The following is a 24,157-nucleotide window of genomic DNA, read 5'->3' on the forward strand; positions in this document are numbered from 1 at the left end:
TTTTGTAATTTAATTTTATTGCCACCTGTTTGGGACTGTTAGAATAATCTGTTGTTTTCCTATAAATAATCTTGATAGTAACTTTGAGGTAACAGATGTTTTCTGAGATTCTTTCAAGTATTAGTTTGAAAAAAGATTTGTGAAAGGTACAACATAAATTTTAAATTATTAATGTTCCATTGGGTAAAAACAGATTAAACAAAGGTGATACAGTTTAAACTGAAACTTAGGTAAAACATTAAGTTCTTTAAAACTTGAAAATGTAAAGTTCTAAGAATAATAAAAACTGAGGAAATCAAGATGATTGGAATAGATAAAATAAAGAAGATATATTAACTTTTAATTCATAAAAGGACATAAGGTTTTTCTTTAAAATGGACAAAATTTCATTTATTCATTTAATAAATATTTATTGAGCGCCTACTGTGTAATATGAATTTATGCTTCTGGGCTTTATCTATTACTCCCCTTTCCTACCTGTTCATCAGCACATACTTTTACCTAACTGCTAAAATTATTTGCACATTTTCTTTAATCAGACAAGTAAATTAAATGGCATTACTTCATAAGACTTCTGTCCCACATACATATTTTTTTGGCCATGTACTGGAGACACTTTCATTGTCACACCTATATATAAAGCTCCAGGTATTCCAAATCTATATCCTCCATCTAGAGAAAATTATTAAAGAAAAGCAGATTAAGTATTTTCAATAATCTTGTTAGCAAGTAAGCTATAATTTTAGTTTGCCATAATGCATCACATTACTCCCCATATTCTGCCGTGTGTCTTTAGGTGTTCATATTTTTATCATGCTAATTGCATATTGCTTTGCTGAATTGCTCATGAAATACTTTCACATGAAATCAGTCCAGAGTATTTATGGACCATCTACTATATAACATTATTTAGGAAGAAGACACTGTCACTGATACTTTATTTTATTTTAAAATTATTTTATATTTAGCTTTTATAATCTCTTTTAGAATATTTGTAGAATTGATAACTATTATTTTTTCTTATTATGTAGATGGAAGTGAAAACGTAACAGGATTGGATCTTTCCGATTTCCCAGCGTTAGCAGACCGAAACAGAAGGGAAGGAAGTGGTAATCCAACTCCATTAATAAATCCCTTGGCTGGAAGAGCTCCATATGGTAATTACATTTTAAAAATGTTGTCCAGTAGAAACTTTACAGTATATGCATACAGGCATATGTTTGTTGGCATAGTTTGTTAGCACTAGGCTGCTGACTGAAAGGTCGGCAGTTTGAATCTGCCCACACTGCCCAGCAGCAGGAAGGTAGGGTTATCTGCTTCTGCAAAGATTTATAGGCATGGAAATGGAGCAGATTTATAGCCGTGGAGCAGATTTTCATTGTCACACAGGGGCCTTATGGGTCAAAATTAACTAGATTGCTGTGGGATTATATTTATATAAATACAGATGTATATAATGTCATAAAAATTGCTGAAAGAAACTTCATTTGTCCAGAGACCCAAAATGAAGTGCTTATTGATACTCAGAAATTTTTATTTCACTGCTTTGAAGGAAATAGCAAAAAGTAAGGCCCCAGGAATAGATGGTATACCAATTGACGTATTTCAACTAACAGATGCTGTCCGGGATGTGCTCACCAAGTTGTGCCAAGAAGTCTGGAGAACAGCCACTTGGTCAACTGATTGGAAGAGATCTATATTTGTTCCCATTCCAAAGAAGGGTGACCCAGCAGAGTATGGAAATTAGAGAACAATATCATTGATTTCACATGCAAGCAAGATTCTGCTGAAGATTATCCAAAAACAACTGAAACAGCACGTCAGCAGAGAATTGCCGGAAGTCCAGGCTGGGTTTAGAAGAGGTTGTGGTACTGGGGATATTGTAGTTAATGTTAGATGGATCTTAGCTGAAAGCAGGGAATACCAGAGGAATGTCAATCTGTGTTTCATTGATTATGCAAAGGCGTTTGACTGTGTGGATCATAATAAACTGTGGCTGACTCTGAGAAGAATGGGAATCCCAGAACACTTGATTGTGCTAATGTGAAACCTGTACTTGGACCAAGAGGCAGTCATCAGAACAGAGCAAGGAAACACTGCGTAGTTCAAAATTGGGGAGGGTGTACACCAGGGATGTGTCCTATCTCCATACCTTTTCAACCTATATGCTGAACGGATTGTCTGGGAGGCTGGGCTCTATGAGGAAAACTGTGTTATCAGGATTGGTGGAAGATCCATCAACAGTCTGCATTATGCAGATGACACAACCCTGCTTGCTGAAACTGAGGAGGACCTGAAGCGCTTGCTGCAGAAGGTCAAAGACTGCAGCCTTCAATGTAGATTGAGGCTCAATATCAAGAAGACAAAGATTCTCACCACTGGACCAATTGGTAGAATCAGGATTGAGATTGTTCACAGCTTTAGTTTCCCTGGCTCCACAGTCAACACTCTTGGCACCAGCAGTCAGGAAATTAAAAGACGTATTGTGATGGGAAAGTCTGCTATGAGGGACCTTTCCAAAATACTGAAGTGCAATGGTGTCTCTCTGGAGGCAAGGTGCACCTGATAGAGGCCATGGTCTTTGCAATCAATTGTTATGTGCCAGAGAGTTGGAAAATGACTAGGGAGGATAGGAGAAGTGATGCCTTTGAGCTGTGGTGCTGGAGAAGAGTATTGAATGTACCATGGACTGCTGAGAAAACAAACAGTTTCATCCTTGAGAGGGTTTAAAAAGGCTGCTCCTTGGAGGCAAGGATTCGGAACCTTCATCTGACATACTTTGGACCGGTCCTTGGAGAGGATCTTCATGTTTGGGAGGGTGGAGGGACAGCGCAGAAGGGGAAGACCCTCTGTGAGGTGGATTGATTCAGTCACTGGCATAATCGGGGTGGATGTGTCAGAGACAGTGAAACTAGCACAGGAAAGAGCAGTATTTAGGGCTGTTGTACATAGGGTCACTATGAGTCGCAAGCAACTCGACAGCACATAAAACAAACTTGATTATTTGTGGTCTGTGTTTTCTCTTAAATCACATGTATTTTAAAGACTACATCTGTGCTGATCACACATTCAAGATTTTTTTGTTAAGGTAAACTTTCTCAACTTCTATTGACATGTCCTATTGATGTTTTGGATTGCGTATTTTTTTGTGTTGGGAGGCTGTTCTGTGCATGGTTAATGTTCAGTAGCATTTCTGATTTTTGTCCATCAGATGCCAGTTAGCACTACTAATTTACAGTGTCTGTCAGCACTGGCAAATGTTCCCTGGAAGAAATCTTGTTATTTGCTGTCAATTTGGAACCAACTCATAGCTGACCCTGCTGCAAGTTTTCCAAAGCAGAAGAAATTGCCCATCTTTCCTCCATGGAGCAGGTGGTTGATTCTTGGGTTGGCAGTGCAGCTCATTACCACTAGACTGCCAAAGCCACCTGAGGGAAATAGTACAATTATATTGCCCCTCCCTCCTTGTTAGTTGCTATTCATGAACCATCTATAGTTTGTATAGCTCCTTGGTGAGAATTAATGTCCTTCATCATCTTTGTTCTCTGCCTCTAAATGTTAAGAAGTTTGATTAATAGTGAAATGAAAAGATAGAGGTGGGAAATGACTGTGTAAAAAGAGCAAGATCCATGTGGGAATGGCCATATCTGACCTTTACCAACCTCACAAAGGGCACTTGTCACTGTCAACAGCATCAGTAGTACTAAAACAACTCCCAGGAGGTCACACATGTCCCTAACACTCGTATCTCTTTCTGTTCATCTCAGCACCAATTTTACTGCTTTGCTGGGTCCAAAATCTGATCCAGTAGCTTACAGACCACACAGAACCAAATTGGGGAAGTCAAAAGTTATAATGTAGATTAATAATGCAACTCAGTCAAGATAGCACCCAAAATGTGTACACAGGCACTTCAGCCTCAGTCCTCACGGTTTGGTGCTCTCAAGTTCTCAGTGCTGCCCTCCCAGTTGTCCAACACAGTTCTGCTACTATAGACTCTCCCTCCACCATAGTCCCATCTCACATCAAGTCTCCAGTTTGGCTGTAGCTGGTGCTGCTGTAGAAGTAGCTGTCTTGCTTTCTTTTCAGTAGTGCCAAAAGATCTGTCTGTTTCTCACTCTGGTTTGCTCAATTTGTGGCAAGACTGTCCAGCACCCTTGTGGAATGGTAGAAAGCCATACCCCTTGTGGATAGGCTCACATGCCCACTTATATATTCCTGCTCATCGACATAGCATCCACCCTCCTTAATACAATAATTATTTCAGCATAATACAGTTAATATTTTACAAACATCCAGTCTATACCATAAGTACTCAAACAGGAAAACAGTAGAACAGCAATGTCAATGCTCTCTATTTTTATCCATTTTATCTAGTTTCCTTTGAGGAAAATCTGATAGGAACCATTACAGAAACAGTGAACTTAAAGAATAGAGGGCTCTGGCTCATTGGTTTTTCTAAGCTATTTTCTAAGAATTTTTTTTTCTTTTTTTCAGCTAATAAGTGTTTTTATTATGCCAAATGTGAAAAGAAAAAATATATGCTGGGAAAATTTACTGGTTCATATTCTGACTTTCCAAATTAGTGTTCCTTAAATAACAAAAATATCTGCTCTGGAGGTTGAATACCTAACTACTTTATTCTTGGTTCAGATTCTAACATTTTTTTTTAACCTTTCATCATAGGTCCCTTTTTTCATCCCCATTATCACGTCTGTTGCTCTCTTGAAACATCTCAAGTATCTTCATATATATGATTTCTTAAATTGTGTATAGCCACAATTGGGTTTTTTAAATTTTTCTCAGTAAGGCCTTACTAATCCCTAGTGGAAGAATTATTACTCAGATCTTAAGTGTTTTACATCTATAAAACGGAATCCAAAAAAGGTGAAATAATACGGAGTAGTTGTATAATTTATTTCAGTTTGTTGACTTTGTAAGTCACTTTCAAGTAGAATATTGACATGCTCTTTTTAACTTCTTTGTGTTCATTTCGTTTTGCTTGTTACTGAGGTTTATAAATATCTAGTCAAATACTCAAAGTAAGCAAGTTACTTAGAATTTTTAATTATTACCTATATAAAATCATTAAATATCTTTATAAAACATTATAGGCTCTCATAGCATAGTCCGTCAAGTGTCCCATTCATTTCTAGGGGTTCAAATTCACCATTGACTCCACAAAAGAAAGATGGGAAACTTGGAAAACCATGGGTCCAGCTGACAGGGACTACAATAAATTATAAACTTGGGCAACCCAGTGGAGCTTTGCTATGAATTATATTGACTTGATGGCAGTGAGTTGATTTTTAAGGAGCTCAGATTGTGTAATCTGTAGTGAGTTAAGCTGCTAAACAAGAGACGCTGTGTTTCTGGTGACTTAATTCCACCAGTAATTCCATAGGAGAAGGATGAGCAGTTTACCCTGTAAAACTTTGAAAATGTTCTGGAACACTACTGTAAGTTGGAACCAACTCAGTCACATAGAGTTGAGTTGTATAACCTTAGTTGTATAACAGGATTACCACTTCTTTCCTTTGTATTATTTTGTATAATGAGATGATAAGTATATGATATTTATTTCTTCATTATTCTGAATACTAGGTTTTTAGTACATTTTAATTTTTTTAAGTACACTTATAGGATTAAAAATATCTTCTGTATATTATGAGGCAAGTTAAATTTTTATAAATGGTAACAAAAATATCAATTGTCATTCTTTGGGTTATTTTCATTACATAGTTGGAATGGTAACGAAGCCAGCAAATGAGCAATCCCAGGACTTTTCAATACACAACGAAGATTTCCCGGCATTACCTGGTTCCAGCTATAAAGATCCAACATCAAGTAATGATGACAGTAAATCTGTAAGTAACTGAGTATTGTGTAAGTGAGTGGTGTAGATTTTTCTCCTCAGATTTCTAGTATAATATTTTTATTGACTGTGTAAAGGAGTAAATAAATACTATTATAAACTGTATATCTTTGAAAATCAATAATAATCTAACTTCTGAAGAATGTGGAAAACCTTTCTTTATAACATAGAAGGTAGCCTATGTTTTTCCTATTTCATATAGGTGTGTCAATTTCTGTTGAACTTCTCAGAGTTAATTTAGACTTTTATTGTAGTCCCTGTCAGCTGGATCCCATGAAGTTTGATATTATAGCCTTCTAAGGAGCTGTATTTTTCTTGAGTAAGTTTTCTCCTTGAAGAATCTTTATACACATTTTTATTCCTGTGTTGATTCAGCCAACTCAGCTTCTTTTTTTCTAATTTAATGATTGTATTTACTTCTTCCACATTTCACTGAAAATAGCAAAAAGAGAAAAAAAAAAGTTTGTATATAATTTTTAAAGTAATTGATAAGTAAAATTGTTGGGTAAGAATTAAAATAAGTATAAATTAAGAAAGTTCAAATACTCTAATTTATCTTGAAGGTCATTATAGTAAAATTTTAGATAAGGTACTATATTTAGTTTCTATTCTAAAATGAAAGTGTTGAAGAGTTTAATGTCATGTTTATCCCAAATATAAAGTCCTAATATCTATACATGCCTATATATTTAAAATATGTCTGTATGTACGTTGTGTATGTGTGTGATTTGCCCCCCCCATAACTGAAGGTCTGAGATGTTTTTCTTGTCCTTTAAATACTCAACTATAAATGATAAAGGATTTGTATACCCTGAGACAGTTGTGGAAACAAAAGAATTTCATGTAATACTTGAAAAACAGGCAATAATTTACTACCAACTATAATAGAAAAAAAAGATAAATAGTTTGAATATGGGTAGTAAATTATTACCTGTGCTTGAAAAATAGCTAATAATTTACTCCCAACTGAAATGGAATAAATATCAGAGCCTGAGTATGTATACTTGAATTTTTACACCTTAAATTTAATGTCTTTTCTTTCTTTCTTTTTTAATGTGTTAGAATTTGAATACATCTGGCAAGACAACTTCAAGTACAGATGGACCCAAATTCCCCGGTGATAAAAGTTCAACTACACAAAATAATAACCAGCAGAAAAAAGGGATCCAGGTGTTACCTGATGGTGGGACTCTATACATTTGTCAATAATATTATAAAATACATTGTCTTTACTTTTCCTCAAAGATAAAAAAAGACTGTATTCTTCTTATCCAGGTCGGGTTACTAACATTCCTCAAGGGATGGTGACGGACCAATTTGGAATGATTGGCCTGTTAACATTTATCAGGGCAGCAGAGACAGATCCAGGAATGGTACACCTTGCTTTAGGAAGTGACTTAACAACATTAGGCCTCAATCTGAACTCTCCTGAGTAAGTTTTACTTTTCTACTCCATTTGTATAGAATTTTTTTCTACAAGTTTATTGTTTTTAATCTCTTATTGTCAGTCACTCATTGTTACTGTCATCTGCTCAACCTTAGAGTCATCCACCTTAATATTAGCTCCCAGATTACAGTCAAGCTCCAGTATTTACTATTGTCATAGTTTGGCATTTTAATTTTATTTTAATAATGATGCTTCCAAAATCCTATAAGCTTCTTGAATTTTTCTCCTCCAGTAATTTTCTTTTGCTCTCCCTCAGCAACTTACTTCTATAGTCATACTTTTGACCACTACATATAAGAACTTGAAATCCTTTCATAATTTTAAGTTTGGCCCTCCCCTGCTCACTGATCACTCTTGTCTCCTTCTCATACTATGATTCTAATAATCATTTGATTCCATTGAAATCTTTAGTGTATTGGTTATTTTATCTTTTCATTGTTCCTCAGCATTCTACTCCTTTTATCCCCATAGTAAATAACACTGTGCTCTTACTCATTTGAATTCTGTGGTCAATCATAATTTCCCCTTATGTATATCCTTGACACCTCTACATTCTCTCACTTTATCACTATAGTACTTCCATTGCAAAAACCACTACCTAGTTGAATCTCTGCTTTTCCATTAGTACCTGATTGTACTTCAGATTCATGGCCAAGACTTTAAGTGGGCCTACTCCATTCACTCTCTTAATGCAAATGTTTTATACTTACTTAATGCTTGATATCTTCTTCCCTATTATCAGATAGGAATAAACCTTTTTTCCGTTCTCCCTTATTTTCAATTAATTTCCACTTATTTGGTGATAAAATCCTTCCACCAACTCTTAATTACTTGTTACCATCTTTACCCAATTCATTCTTGTCTTTTAGTGTATTACCATAGCTGATCCATGCTTCCAATTTTATGATTTCTTAAAATTCAACCTCATGGTTCTAACAATACACTATTAACCTACATCCCTACTTTTTTTTTTTTTTTGGCATCATTTCTATCAGCAACAATCAGGTGTTTCTTTCATCTTTTTTATCTTTTAAAACTTGCTATTGATTCCGCTTCCCTCTTTAGTAGTTTCTGTCCAGTTAGTTTATTCTACTTTGAAACAAAAACTAATCAAGAATCATCTCAGTATCTCTAAATTTTCTTTTCTAATGTGCGAGGAGCTAGAGTTGGAAAATCAAAAGGGCTGTACTTGTTCAGCATTTCTTAAGCTCAAGGAACTGAAGAGCAAATTCAAACCTCGAGTTGCTACAATCAAGGATGCTTTAGGCAGAATGTTAAATGATCCGGGAGGTATCAAAAGAAGATGGAAGGAATATACTGAGTCATTGTACCAAAAGGAATTGGCAGATACAGAAGCATTTAATGAAATAGCATTTGAGCCAGAGCCTATGGTGATGAAGGCAGAAGTTCAAGCTGCTTTGAAGGAAATAACAAAAAATAAGGCCCCCAGAATAGATGGTATACCAATTGACATATTTCAGCTAACAGATGCTGCCGTGGATGTGCTCACCAAGTTGTGCCAAGAAATCTGGAGAACAACCACTTGGCCAACTGACTGGAAGAGGTCAATATTTGTTCCCATCCCAAAGAAGGGCGACCCAACAGAGTGTGGGAACTACAGAACAATATCATTGATTTCACATGCAAGCAAGATTCTATTGAAGATTATCCAAAAACGACTGGAACAGTACATCAGCAGAGAACTGCCAGAAGTCCAGGCTGGGTTTAGAAGGGGTCGTGGTACTAGGGATATTGTAGCTGATGTTAGACGGATCTTAGCTGAAAGCAGAGAATACCAGAAGAATGTCTATCTGTGTTTCATTGATTATGCAAAGGCATTTGACTGCGTGGATCATAACAAACTGTGGCTGACTCTGAGAAGATTGGGAATCCCAGAACATTTAATCGTGCTAATGCGAAACCTGTACTTGGACCAAGAGGCAGTCGTCAGAACAGAGCAGGGCAACACTGCATGGTTCAAAATTGGGAAGGGTGTACGTCAGGGCTGTGTCCTGTCTCCATACCTTTTCAACCTGTATGCAAAGCAGATTATCTGAGAGGCGGGGCTCTATGAGGAGAGGCGTGGCATTAATATTAGTGGACCATCTATCAACAATCTGAGTTATGCAGATGACACAACCTTGCTCACTGAAACTGAGGAGGACCTCATGCACTTACTGCAGAGGATCAAGGACTGCAGCCTTCAATATGGACTGAGGCTCAATGCCAAGAAGACAAAAATTCTCACCACTGGACCAATCGGTAGCATCAGGATGGATGGTGAAGAGATTGAGATTGTTCACAGCTTCAGTTTGCTCGGCTCCACGGTCAACACTCTTGGCACCAGTAGCCAGGAAATCAAACGTATTGCGATGGGAAAGTCTGCGGTTAGGGACCTCTCCGAAATACTGAAGAACAACAGTGTCTCTCTGGAGACTAAGGTCCGCCTGATAGAGGCCATACAATCACTTGTTATGCATCAGAGAGGTGGACAATGACTAGGGAGGATAGGAGAATTGACGCCTTTAAGCTGTGGTGCTGGAGAAGAGTATTGAATGTACCATGGACTGCCAAGAAAACAAACAGATTCATCATAGAGAGGATTAAACCAGGCTGCTCCTTGGAGGCAAGGATTCTGGGGCTTCGTCTGACATACTTTGGACATGTTGTAAGGAGAGACAGGTCTTTAGAGAGGGACATCATGCTGGGTAGAGTAGAGGGACAGCGCAGGAGGGGAAGACCCTCTATGAGGTGGATTGATTCAGTGACTGGGGTACTCGGGATGGGTTTATCGGAGGCAGTGAGATTGGCACAGGATAGAGCACGGTTTAGGGCTGTTGTACATAGGGTCACTATGTGTCGCAAACGACTCGACGGCACATAACAACAACAACAACAATCCTCTTTTAAACCCATGTCGGTCTGGATTTTGCCCTTGCCACACAACTAAAACTGCTTTCATCTAGGTCAGTTCCATGTTACTAAATTCAGCCAAAAGGATTATCTGGCATAAATGAATCATTGCTTCCTCCTTGATATGCGTTCTTCACTTTAGGGGTACTTTTTATTATTAGGTAATAGTTTTCCTTGTCTTACTGATTAGATTTCTTCTAATCATACTGCTTTTTTTTTCTTCCTTTTTGTCAGTATTTTCTACATTCACTTCATTATGGATCTTTTCTACTCTCATACTTTAAAACAGGGCCACATAATTAGTATTTTCAGTACATACTTCTCTTCTAGACTTGAGATTTCTAGATAAAGTTGCTAACTAGGCATGTGTTTCTCAAGCCTGCTTGATGTTTTCCAAGCCTCCTCTTCCCCTTGCCCTGTTTCTTTTATGATGTTCTACATCCTGTCTTTTTCTAATATATGTACACCATTCTAATACATGTACATATTACTATTTTTAAGTAGTATATTGCCACTTTGCTTTAAATCTTTGTTTGTTACTTGAATTTACAGCATTAGCCAATGTTTTTGATTCTCTCTTTGTGCCCTCTCATATAGTCCTTTATACATGTTGCAACCAGGGCTCTCCTTTCAAAATAGTTACTCCTTTGCTTAAAACTTAGTAAGATTTTGGAGTTCAATTCTGATTAAAACCCTGAAGTCTTTGTAGTGGTCCACAAAATCTTGCATGATCTGTGTCTTCCACCTCCTCTCAACTCAGCATCTTCCCTGGCTCCACATCCCCTTGGTTTAGGGTGCTGTAAGGTCAGTGTCATCCTTTTCCTCCCAATATGCCAGTTATGACCATCTTAATTGCTCTACTAGTTCCCCCAACTTGAAAGCTCTTCTGCCAGATAACAATATGATTGTCACCCTCAACATTTCTTAAAATCTGACCTCTTAGTGAGACCTAGGCATACCCATCTTATTTAATTATGTAACCAGTATCCTTGCTCATCTCTCTACTAACATGGAATTTGTTTTTATATGTATGTATTCATTCTGCTCCTGTAGTAAGCTCCATAATGTCAGGAATCTTTTTTGTTCATTGATACATATCCAACACCAAGACCAGTACTAAACATGTAATTGTCACTCAGTAAACATTCAGTAAATTTGAATATTTTCAGTAATTACAGATTTTTCTTTAGAGACACAACTGAGAAAATTATTTAGAAGCATGATGTTAATGATTTAAAAACATAGCGAATGTAATTATATTAAAAGTGGAAACTTTTACATCTTTTGTTTGCATTTTGTGATACACTCATTTTTTATACTGCTTTACAAGAATATTGTGAAGCAGTATTTTATTTTCGTATTTGTATGTTGAACTTTGTTTCCTGCTGTGTAGGTCATAGTAAATCCAAATAAAAGGAAATTATAATATGTTCATTTTATATTTGAAGTCACTGTTTTGCCTGATTTTCCGGAAATAAAATTAGAAATCTTTTTTTTTTTCCTTTTTTTTTCCTACTTTGGACTTCAGAGTGTTTTTTTTTCCTTATTCAGAAATCTCTATCCCAAATTTGCATCACCCTGGGCATCTTCACCTTGCCGACCTCAAGACATAGGTAGGAAACTTTGTGTTCACATCTTTTTAAAAGATATTTCTAACTGAAATTCAGTTAATAAGGCTTTTTTCATTTTATTATCTAGACTTCCATGTTCCATCTGAGTACTTAACGAACATTCACATTAGGGATAAGGTGAGTGTAGTTTATTATTCTACTCAGTCAGCATGAATATCTTTATTTTTTTAGGTGCTGTTTTTTACATCAGACAGCAAAATATTTTTGAAAAAATTAACAGTGTTCTTAAGGAATGCTTTATTAAGTCCATTCAATTATATATGACAAGTTTTATTTGTTTTTGTTAATGATATTATTTTAATGATGTAGTGGGGTTATACTTTTAAAATAAACAAATGTTAGAAATGGCAAAATATTTTTGTGGTACAACTGTGCCCACAGTCACTAGAAATAGTTATATACCTTCCTTCTTTGCATTTTACACACACACACACACACACACACACACACTCACACTCAATGTTGTGTATCATTGAGTTGGAAACAAACTGTAGCTGACCCTCCATTGGATTTTCAGATGCTGTAACTAACTGCATGGGAGGAGATTGCTTCTTCTCCTCCCACAGAGCAGCTGGTGGATTTGAACTGTGTGCCTTTGGAATTGCAGCCCAGATTCTTAACCATTAGGCCGCTATATACGTGTGTGTGTCTGTGTGTATATGTGTATAAACAAGCCATTTATGAATTTCAGCTTGTAGGTTTTTTTAAATTACCTAAATTACCTATTTTAAGTAACTACTAACAATAGATTTGCACTATAATCTGTTTTTTCTGAGAAAAAAATGGTAAATAGTTTTGATTTAGGAAAGAACTAAAAGTGTTCTTTTCTATTTGAGGGGAAAAATACATAGTGATATCTAGATTTTAGCCTTTGGTAGGAAATAATTTCTAAGGAAAAATTGTATTTTTCATAAATATATGTACATATAAAATTTATAAACTACAGTTTGAGCCTGTGCCGTAAAGATATATAATTAAGGGGACATTTATCTTGTAGACAGGAGTAAGGGGATGCATTTCTCATGTCTTTTACTATTTCAGTAGATGGAAAGCAAGAAATGGGAGATATAGTAGGACAATTTTTTCTAGTTTATGACTTGTTCAACCTGTTTCTGTTTTGCTCCTAAGTGTGCTCCTATGTGTTCTAGAACTTATTCTAATGCCACTTTGAGACTGAGTTAGGGTCTGCTACCTAAATGGAGAGCACATGGATAGAGAAGAAAAATTACATTGAGGAATATGTAACAGCCAAACCAGCATTTAAATATAAAATAATTTAAAGATTTATGTAAATATATGGGAAATAAAGAGCATTTAGAAGATAAGGCTATTGAAAATCCACTACATTTTGTAGTTTGGTATGCAGTTGTATTTCTGTACCATCTTTCGTGGAGGGAAATGTACAGCAGTCATCTTTCATTTATCCGTGCAAAGAAACTTGAAGCCATTACTTTTGTGCTTACTATATGTAATTTGCTAAAAACATAAAACCAAATGATTTGTGAATGACTGCCAAATATAGATTGGTTGACATTTCTTAGATATCTGGCACTCTACTTGGTCTTTATCTCTCTCTCTCTCTGTCTCTCTTTTTCTTTCTCTCTCTCTCTCTCATACACACACACACACACACACACACACACACACATTTAATTTGGTTTACTCTCAGTAACTCTCTCAGTTAAAATAAGCCACTTTTTTACAATTAAATCTTACAGACATGAAATAAGCTGGTCATAGTTAATGAATAGGTAATGGAACTAGCATTTGAGTTCAAGTCTTAGATCTGTGAGAGAAATGTTCCAATATTGTTGCTACATTGGATTTAGTAAATTGTTGGTGTAAGACAGCATTTAGTCTTACTTTGTAAGATTTATATAGCTTTTGTTCTTGCTTTATCAAGTAGCTATCCCAGAAATAGTTGTAAATTACTTAAGTCATTTAAATGAATAGGCTCTTTAGAATCTGTGTAATCTTATAGGAACCTGCTTCAAAAAGAAAGAAAAGTTTCTGTTTATCTTTCTATTTTTATTTTCATGGTAGAAGTTAAAAATTGGGATTTTTTCAGATACATTTTACATTTCAGAATTTTTTTCTTCCTAGCTGGCTGCAATAAAACTTGGTCGATATGGAGAAGATCTTCTATTCTATCTGTATTATATGAATGGAGGAGACGTATTACAACTTTTAGCTGCAGTAGAGCTGTATGTTCTAAGTATCTTTCTTATTTAAAGTTCTTCTAATAGATCTTCATTAATCTTAAAGTTATTTAGTAATGATGGCTACAGTTCTTTTAAAATGGAAGTATTACTTCATTGAAGATATAAATTTGGTTTTCACATTTAATGAAAACCATACTTTATAATGTCTTTGTTATCACAGTACATATAAAAAGAAACAATTTCATATTCAAGCCTAAAATTTTTAAGAAAACAAAATTAATTCGACTCATAGATTTGGTCACTGTTTTTGTAAATGTGTAAACTATAAACCTTAAAACCATGGTGTATGACTGTGATGCTTTCATCCCTGCTGAATAGTATAGCTTAATGAATTTCATCCTTTAATAAACGTTTGTTAAGTAATTATTAGGCAACATTGTGTACATATTTGTTTTATATTTTGAAGTTTGATAAAGTTTACCATCAGCAACCTGTTGACCAGTTGAAGTGAAAGTTTATAAAATTTGTCTGTTTCTCAGTTTTGTTTTGTTTTTTTTCACCTTATGCTTTAAAGATTAATAGTTTTGTGTTAAAAGTTCTCACATGTTTGGCTGGTAACCCAATTACTATGAGGACAATATAGTTAATTATTACTAAAACATAGTGGCTTTACAATTGGTAGACACTTTCTCATATTTATTAAGTACGTTACAGTATTTTATAAATGTTCTTAGATATTTAAAATGTAGAATTCAAAGTGTTGATAATGAATTATTTTTATTAAAAAGAATTTATTTATTCTGCCTCCTTTTTCTTTAAGAGAGAAACTGTTTCCAGTCTTATTATTAGAGAAAACACTTAAAAGATTTCCTAGTATCTACCCCCTCGCTGCCAACATATAGACTTAAAACTATTCCTAGGTTGTTAACTGTGGTTCACAAATAATGTAAATCCTAATTGATTTTTACGTGAGTTCTAATGGGTATCCTTTTAGCATTTAAGAATAATTGGAGTCTGTTTATTTTACCAAATAATTTTTATTAGGACTAATTTTCTGGAATACGTTTATCTTTATCTGATCTGCTTAAGTTTTTATTTCATTGCTTAAAGTTCTTAAGTTCTCACTTTGCATAAAATTTGTTTAATTAAATGTTTATATTTTAGTTAAACACACTTTTCTGAGATGATCGATTTCTTCCCTCTTCCTCTTATGAGACTTTAACAATAAAAGTCAGAATGTAAATAGAGAGTATCCATATTCATGTATAGTGTAAATACATTTAAAAAAAAAAGTCTTGCAAAACATGGGAAATACTTGTTGTGAGCCACAAACTTAATTATGTTCTTTTTTTAAAAAAAATTGAAGTTTTAACCGTGATTGGAGATACCACAAAGAAGAGCGAGTATGGATTACCAGGGCACCAGGCATGGAACCAACAATGAAAACCAATACATACGAAAGGGGAACATACTACTTCTTTGACTGTCTTAACTGGAGGAAAGTAGCTAAGGTACATTTGTGCAAATGTAAGATTGTATAAGACCTCTTTTTTAAGACTTTCCTTTTATCTGTTTTTAGGTATCAGTCCATCTCTTCCAGTAATGTGCCACTTACTTGATAAAACCTTTTGTCTTCATCTAATTGCTTGATTTTAACTCTAAGCAGATCTTCAAAAACAGTTCATTTCAGTAGTTGTTGGGAAAACAATTGAACTTGGTAAAGAGAATTTATAATTTTACACACACCTTGTTATCATTGTTGTTGTTGTTAAGTGCCATCGAGTCACAGGCAACTCATAGCGACCCTCTTAAGGAGAGTCCTCAATGCTTGGGTGTCTTTCATCCTCTCTCCAGGTTCATAGGGTTTCCAGAGGCAAGCTATTACGGAAGTGGATGCCACTCCTCCTTCCAAGCTTGTTTTAATGGGGAGCTCCACCCCACTCTCTGTTTGCATTGGGTAACCGATCATTAATACATTTGACACATCAGTGTCACAGTGTTCAGCCTCACAGCAACCACAAGTGACCAAGGTATGGCAACTTGTACACCAGGGCTATATGACCTAGAGGAATGTTTGAACAAAAACAATAAAAGACCTTCCCCCCTTGCTATTCCAATCATATATTCTTATGTTATTGTTACTTTGAAATTGGTATAAATATGTGAATTTTCTAAAAAAGCTGAAGGCATTTTTCATTCCACTAGTCACCCACTTGGTAATTCACTCTTTGGTGGTACATCAGAACTCTACCTGACCCTCCCTTTTGTTTTTGGGCCTGTAAATCACACAGGAAACATTGTCTGTGTTTCTTCCACAGAGCTTCAGGTGAATTTGAATTGCCTTTAGGTTAACAGGGCAAGTCTCCAGGTTAACCGGCAAGTCTACAGATTGCACATTCAGAGCTCCTTCAGAGTGATTTCAGGATACAAGCCTGTACTTTAATTTGCAAGCTGTTTATAGAAACAAAATTACACTCATGGACTATGACTCTTATTATGATTAAATAATGAGTTGTGGGGGAAAAGTCAGTTTTGTTTATTTACAAGTTTTCCTTTCAGAGACTTAGGGACAAGCAGGATCCTATCTACCTGATGAAGAACTTTAAGTACTCTAGTGCATAGTCACTTTCCAGTGCCTTATGTCTGCATTTAGTTCACCTAGAAGAGGATACACCCAAGCATTGAGAACTCTCCTTGATAGGGTTGGTATGAGTCACCTGCAACTTGATGGCACTTAACAACAACAACAGTAGAGAGGATATAACTTACATTATTTGATTTCACAACACCAGCATTTCCTTAAAGGCATATTTTACCGATGATTCTAGGGGATTAATAATTTTTTTTCTTTACTAATTTTCATATTTCATGATTTGTTTCTCTTAATATCAAAAGCAAAGTATCATCTAGTCATTTACCATGAAACAGACATATTTGTGTCAAAACAATGAGAACAAAATATGATTTTGAGTCATGAAACTTTGTTTCCATATGAAACGTTAAGGGTATTTCCTTATTCCATGTTTTATCTAGACTACTATTTTTTTCTTAAATTGGGAATTCAGGGAAAAATTGGCGAGTAAGCCAACATTTAAATGTTCTTGCAGGGTTGCCAAGGTAGACCTGTTTACCTATGAGTGTCAGCACTTAAAGCTGTCAGTCCTAAAGGGCCCTTTTTTTCAATTTTTCAGGAATTATTTTTATGAGATTTTTTTTTCTCTCTACATTAATATGCTTGGTTTTGATTTACACCAAGTTTATTAGAATATATTACATCTAATTAATATTTTTTGTTTTGGAATATTTCAGTAAATTGTTTACTTTCATATCACTGTGAAGACTTTGTTTTCTATTATTTTTCTTGTTTTCAGAAACTTCTGTCCATAACCATAAAAGGTAATGTTATTGTTGTTGATTGCCATCGAGTCGAGTGCGACTCATAGCAACTCTGTGAACAAAAGACCTAATGCCTTTCCATAACTATCATCATGCAAAGTTACGTAATAAAATTTTAAGACTGTGTATCTATCTCTTTAATCTCATGTGAAGGTCTTTTGATTGCATATGTGCATTTGGTTGATATCTGAATTCACATCTTAGGCTGTTCACATTAAAGAAAGATTTGAAGAGGTCTAAAGTGGTCTATTCAGGTCCCTTAATTAATCATCACTTATACATTCACGTGCTGTATAATGTACATTTGGGCCATTTTTGTCTACACAGACATCCTTGGTCCTAACTCCCATAAGGCCTACTTTTTAAAAAAAAAAATACTACAAACTATAAGATGGTTTGTTAGACCCTACTTTTTAGTGTACTTCAATCAAAACATTATTATAATTTCATTATTACCATGTTAATTATCTTAAAGCTGGTGTAGTATATCTGCAAATGTTTCTTTTAATGTATTTTTATGCATGGAAATGCACACCTAATACTAAAACATTTAACTAACTGGTATTACATACGAATTATACTAGCTATTCTCTGTGGAGAAATTTAACTTTAAGGTAGACTTAGAACAATTTATTCGTTATCTTGGGGCTGCTTCTATATAATAAGTATTTACAAACATCCATATCACAACCACATGTTTTCAAAGAATATCATCACGAACATCCAGTAACACATTCAGTGACTATACTTAATAAATGATTAAATGTTTTAAGTAAACACTATAGTTAGTTTTCTTTTTTTTAAGCAAAGAAAAGGAAAGATTTCTCCAAAATTGCTTGTTTAGATAATTTTTAGAGTTGTTAGTTTTGAAGGCTTTGGTCTTTTAATCATCTTTACTAGGGAGCTCTGGTGGCGTAGTGGTTAAGAAGCTGCTCTGCAGGCCCAAAGTTCAGATCCATTCACTGCTCTACTGGAGAAAGATGGACAGTTTCTCCATGTGATTAACTGGCCCTGAAAAAACCTGCTGGAGGGTCAGATATGGGTCAGTTCTGACTCGAGGACACACCACAACAACAATCATTTTTCTAAATTGATAAAATTAAACTATTTTAAAACACTGTAAAATGCTTGCCAGACATTTTCCACAGAAGACTTAGACATAATGAAGATTTCATACTCCATACTTTAAAGAAAAAAATGAAGAAAACTAGAGCCTAATAAAAGACACTGAAAAAACACGACCATTGCCATCAAGACAATTGAAATTCATAGTAACCCAATAGAACATAGTAGAACTGCCTCGCTCATCCAGCTTCTGAGGTTTTAATACTCCCAAAAATAGACTTCCACATTTTTTTCACACTGGTGGCTTTTAGCTACCACATTAGGTTGCCTCCAAATCCTGTAACCACTCTGCCACGAAGGCTTCTTAAAAGACTCTCAAAAGAGGTTAAACAACTTTTAATTATTTTTTTTTAGATATTCCTTAGTGGTAAATGTAGTTACTTCTCAGATCAAGTTCAAGTACTATATACTAAATGAGCCACTGTAATTGAAATTATTTTGGTTTGATAGATTCTTTTAGTTACATAGAAATAATTAATATGAATTACAGTTAATACATGAGCTATTATTACTTTAAGAAGGATAATGTAGTTAGCTTTGGTGATCTCCAGCTGATTTTTTAGAGGCAATTAATAGCAGGAGGTGATTGCCCATTTTCTTGCCCATAGAGCAGCTGATAGATTCCAAGCACATGCCTTTGATTTTGCAGTGTAACACCTTACCCAGTAGGCCATAGCCATAGAATTTACCTCCTGTTTCTACATTTAATGCTTTTTTAAATTGGGCAAATAACTTTCCATATCTTTTTCATAATTTATAAAATTGATATGGTATTTGTCTATAGAATTAAGATTATACACACATCCTGTACATATATACTGAACTCAGAGCTATGTACTAATTCATACTCAGTATGTGGGAATGATTACGCTAGTTTGTTGCTCTTGTTATCCTCATTGTTGTTATTGCACCTTTCCTGTTCTTCCAAAGATGGAAAAATTGAATCTGATTGTTACTAGGTTAGTTAAATCGTTTTCAAACTTAGTTTGCATTAGGATTACTGTAAGGTTTTAACACTATTTTGGGACCTGCTGCTAATAATTGTGATTTAGTAAATCTTGGAATCCATGGCCTGAGGGAAAAAAAGGTTCCATATGACAGTGATATAATAGTACTGGTCTTTTTCTAGAGGCATGCTTTAATCAATGACTTCATCTTACTTGATACCAACAGTCAAGAGATTAGGAGACATATTGCACTGGGGGAGTTTGTAGTCAAGGACCTCTCCAAATTATTGAGAAGCAGTCATATCAATTTGAGAATAAAGTTGCGCTTGTTTCAAGGCATGGTCTTTCCAGTCATTTTGCTGTGCATCTGAGAAGTGGGCAGTAAATAAGCATGATAGAAGAATTGATGCCTTTGAACTGTGGATATTGGAGAAGAGTACTGTATGAACTGCCAAAAGAACAAACATATCTTTGAGAAGGTACAGCCAGAATGATCCTTGGAGGCAAAGAGGATAAAGCTTCATCTCACATACTTTATAAACTTGTTGCTAGGAGAGGCTTGTTTCTTAATGAGGAACATCATGCATGAAACATGAAGGGATAGCAGAAGAGAGTAAGACCCTCAACCAGGTAGATTGACACAGTGTCTGCAACAATGAACTTGGATGTATCAGAGATTGTGAGGATGGCACAGGATAGGTCAGGGTTTGGATCTGTAGTTCATAGTGTTCCCGTGAGTTCTCCTCAACTCAGTGGTACCTAACAACAACAGCAACAAACACCATTTAGATTGTGTGGGGAAAATTTCCTTTGATAAGAAAATAAGTAACTAGATTTTTCTCCATACTAGTTGACTAAACTGTATTTTTGTTGACTGTCATTGTAATTTATTCCTATCCTATGTATATGTTGTAGTTATGTGCCATCGAATTGCCTGTGACTTATAGCGACCCTGTGTACAACAACCCTAAACCCTGCCCTATCCTGTGTGAATCTTAATTGGCTCTGACACACCTACCCCTATTACCCCAGTCACTGAATCAGTCCATCTCTTTGAGGGTCTTCCTATCTTAACGCTGTCCCTCCACCCTCTTAAGCATGACATCCCTCTCTAAGGACTGGTCCCTCCTCGTAATATGTCCAAAGTATATCAGACAAAGCTTCAGAATGCTTGCCTCCAAGAAGCAGCCTGGTTTCATCCTCTCCAGGGTGAACATGTTTCTTCTCTTAGCAGTTCATGATATATTCAGTATTCTTCTCCAGCATCACAGCAAAGGCATCAATTCTCCTTCTATCATCCTTAGTCATTGTCTAGCTCTCTGCATAATAAGTGATTGCACAGACTATGGCTTGTATCAGGTGCACCTTAGTCTCCAGACTGACATTGCTCTTCATTATTTTGGAGAAGTCTCTGACAGCAAACTTTTTCAGTGCAATTCATCTTTTAATTTCCTGGCTGCTGGTGCCAAGAATGGTGATTGTGGAGCCAAGCAAACAAAAGCTGTTAACAGTCTCAATCTTTTCACCATCTGTCATGATGCTGCCAGTTGGTCCAGTGGTGAGAGTCTTTGTCTTCTTCATGAGCCTCAATCCATATTGAGCACTGCAGTTACTGACTTTCTGCAGCAAGCACTTCAGGTCCTTCCCAGCAGGATTGTGTCATCTACATAACACAGATTGTTGTTGAGTCTTTCTCCAGTCCTGATGCCACATTTTTCGTCATAGAGCCCAGTCGCCCAGATAATCTGTTCTCCATATGTATTGAAAAGGTATGGAGATCAGACATAGCCATGGTATAGAACCTTCCCAGTTTTGAACCATTCATTGTGTCCTTGCTCTGTTCTGACAACTGCCTCCTGGTCCAAGTATAGGTCTCGCATGAGCACAAATCAAGTGTTCTGTGATTTCCTTTCTTCTCAGAGTTAGCCACAAGTTGTTCTGATTAAAAATAGTATTATGTTAGGAAAGATACAAGCTTTGGGATCACATGGTCTGTGGATCCTATTCTTAGATCTACCAATACTGTGTAACTTGGGAAAGTTTCTTCTGAGCTTCATTTTCCTCAAATGAGGATAGTGATACCTGTGGTGTTTATAACATTAATAGTATTTGTGCTTCCAGTTTTGGCATATAGTAGGCTTTCAAGAAGTATCTTTGTGATATCTGTCATTATTAATGATGATATTTTGTGCCATTGAGTCAACTACAACTCATAGTGATCCTGAAAACAATACCTCTGAACATTGCCTTATCCTGAGCTAGCCTCGCCATGACTGATGCACCTGATCTCATTTCCAAAGTCACTGTATCATTCCATCTCATCCTGAGTCTTCCACTCTTGTGCTGACTCTATCCTTCCAAGTATGATGTCTTCTTCAAGGGCTGGTCCCTCCTGGTAACATGCCTAAAGAGTGTAAGATGGAGTTAAAAAATCCTTACCTCTGGGAGCTCTGGTGGCCTAGTGGCAAGAAGCTCCTCTGCAGTACTGAAGGCACGTGATTCAAATCCACCAGATACTCTGCTCAAGAAGGAAGGGTAATCTCTTCCGGTGGCAGTCAGATCTGATTTGACAGTACACAGTGGAATTCGTTACCTCCAAGGAGCAACCTGGTTTCACCCTCTCTAGGAATGCAAAAGATCATTACAAAGGTAGAAGAGGAAGAAAACACCAATATGGATGTCAGATGATACTCTGAATATTGTGTTAGAGTGCCAGGAAAGCAAAGTTAAACAGAGAAATCAAGATGTTAAAGAGTTGAATAGAAAATTTCAAAGGGAAGTTCTGGAGCTGGAGTCAGAAAATCAAAAGGGCCAAACTCAGCATTTCTTAAACTTAAGAAATTAAAAAAACACATTCAAGCCGTGAGTGGCAATACTTAAGGATACTTTGGGCAGAATGTTAAATGATCCAAGAAGCATTAAAAGAAGGTAGAAGGAGTATACAGAGTCACTGTACCTGAAGGATTTGGCTGACACAGAAGAATATCATGAAACAACATAAGGGCCTGTGTTGATGAAAGAGGAAGTTCAAGCTGCTCTGAAAGAATTGGCAAAAAACAAGACTCCAGAAATTGATGGCATAGCAATTGACATATTTCAACAGACACTGCCCTAGATGTGTTCACAAAGTTGTGCCAAGAAACCTGGAGGACAGCCACTTGGCCAACTGACTGGAAGAGATGGATATTTGTTCCCATTCCAAAGAAAGGTGACCTGACAGAGTGCCAAAATTATTGAACGATATCATTAATAACACATGCAAGCAAGATTCTGCTGAAAATTATCAAAAAATGACGGGAGCAACATGTCAACAGAGAACTGCCAGATGTGCAGGCTGGAGGCCATGGTACCGGGATGTCATAACTAATGTTAGATAGACCTTGGAAGAAAGAAGAGTATCAGAGGAATGTCTATCTGCTTCATTGACTATGCAAAGGCTTTTGGCTGTGTGGATCACAACAAGCTGTGGCTGACTCTAAGAAGAATGGAATCACAGAAGATTTGATTGTGCTTTTGTGAAACTTATACTTGAACCAAGAAGCAGTTGTCAGAACAGCAAGGAGACACTGCATGGCTCAAAATTGGGAAGGGTATCCACCAGGGATGTTTTCTGTCTCCATACTTGTTCAGTCTGTGTGCAGAACAGATCATCTGAGACCCTGGGCTGTACGAGGAGGAATGTGGCATCAGGATTGGAGGAAGATTCATCAAAAACCTGCATTATGCAGATGACACAATCCTGTATGCTAAAACTAAAAAGGACCTGAAGCACTTGCTGCAGAAGGTTAAGGACTGCAGCCTTCAATATGGATTAAAGCTCAGTATCAAGAAAACAAAGATTCTCACCACTGGGCCAGTTGGCAGCATCTGTATGGCTAGTGAAGAGATTTAGTGTTAGCAGTTTTATTTTGCTTGGCTCCACAGTCAACACTCTTGGTACCAGTAGCCAGGAAATCAAGAGACGAATTGCATTGGGAAAGTCAGCTGTGAGGGCCCTCTCAGGAGTACTGAAGAGCAGTGACGTCAGGCTGGAGACTAAGATGCACCTGATATAGGCCATAGTCTTCACAATTGCATGCTATGCATCAGAGAGCTGGACAATGACTAGGGATGATAGAAAGATAATTGATGCCTTTGAGCTATGGTGCTGGAATATACCATAGACTGCTAGGAGAACAAACAGGTTGGTCCTAAAGAGGGTGAAAGCGGGCTGCTCCTTGGAGGCAAAGATTCTGAAGCTTCATCTGACATAATTTGGGCATGTTCCAGGAGTGACTAGTCCTTGGAGAGGGCCATCATGTTTGGGAGGTGGAGGGACAACACGAGAGGAAGAACCCTCGATGAGATGGATTGATTCAGTGATTAGAGTAATGGGAGTATGTGTTTCGGAGACAGTGAGCTTGGCAAAGGATAGACCAGGGTTTAGGGCTCTTGTACGTAGGGTCACTATGAGTCACAGGTGACTTGACAGCATATAACAACAAGGACAGATTTGTTCTATTGCCAGTCCATGGTATGTTCAATACTTCTTTCCAGCCCCACAATTCAAAGGCATCAATTCTTCTGTCATCCTTATTCATGTCCAGCTGTCAGATGCATGACAATCAATTTAAAAGATCGTAATGTACTGTCCTTAATTTATTTTTATATTATGTCATTCT

The 24,157-nt window shown here is 36.3% G+C and overlaps 1 protein-coding gene across 1 annotated transcript in view; it reads left to right on the forward strand.

Annotated features, from left to right (window-relative positions):
• Positions 1-24,157, forward strand: part of CNOT2 (CCR4-NOT transcription complex, subunit 2) — a 170,555-nt gene that overhangs the window by 141,798 nt on the left and 4,600 nt on the right. The window contains exons 8-15 of the mRNA XM_006886084.1: positions 1,032-1,157; positions 5,743-5,867; positions 6,938-7,058; positions 7,151-7,307; positions 11,787-11,848; positions 11,934-11,983; positions 13,970-14,070; positions 15,395-15,539. Coding sequence (XP_006886146.1) covers positions 1,032-1,157; positions 5,743-5,867; positions 6,938-7,058; positions 7,151-7,307; positions 11,787-11,848; positions 11,934-11,983; positions 13,970-14,070; positions 15,395-15,539 — 887 coding nt within the window. The remainder of the gene's footprint in view (positions 1-1,031; positions 1,158-5,742; positions 5,868-6,937; positions 7,059-7,150; positions 7,308-11,786; positions 11,849-11,933; positions 11,984-13,969; positions 14,071-15,394; positions 15,540-24,157) is intronic.

Source organism: Elephantulus edwardii, unplaced genomic scaffold (genome assembly GCF_000299155.1).
Source record: "Elephantulus edwardii isolate Elephantulus edwardi_28Jun2011 unplaced genomic scaffold, EleEdw1.0 scaffold00047, whole genome shotgun sequence".
In the NCBI taxonomy this organism is placed as follows: domain Eukaryota; kingdom Metazoa; phylum Chordata; class Mammalia; order Macroscelidea; family Macroscelididae; genus Elephantulus; species Elephantulus edwardii.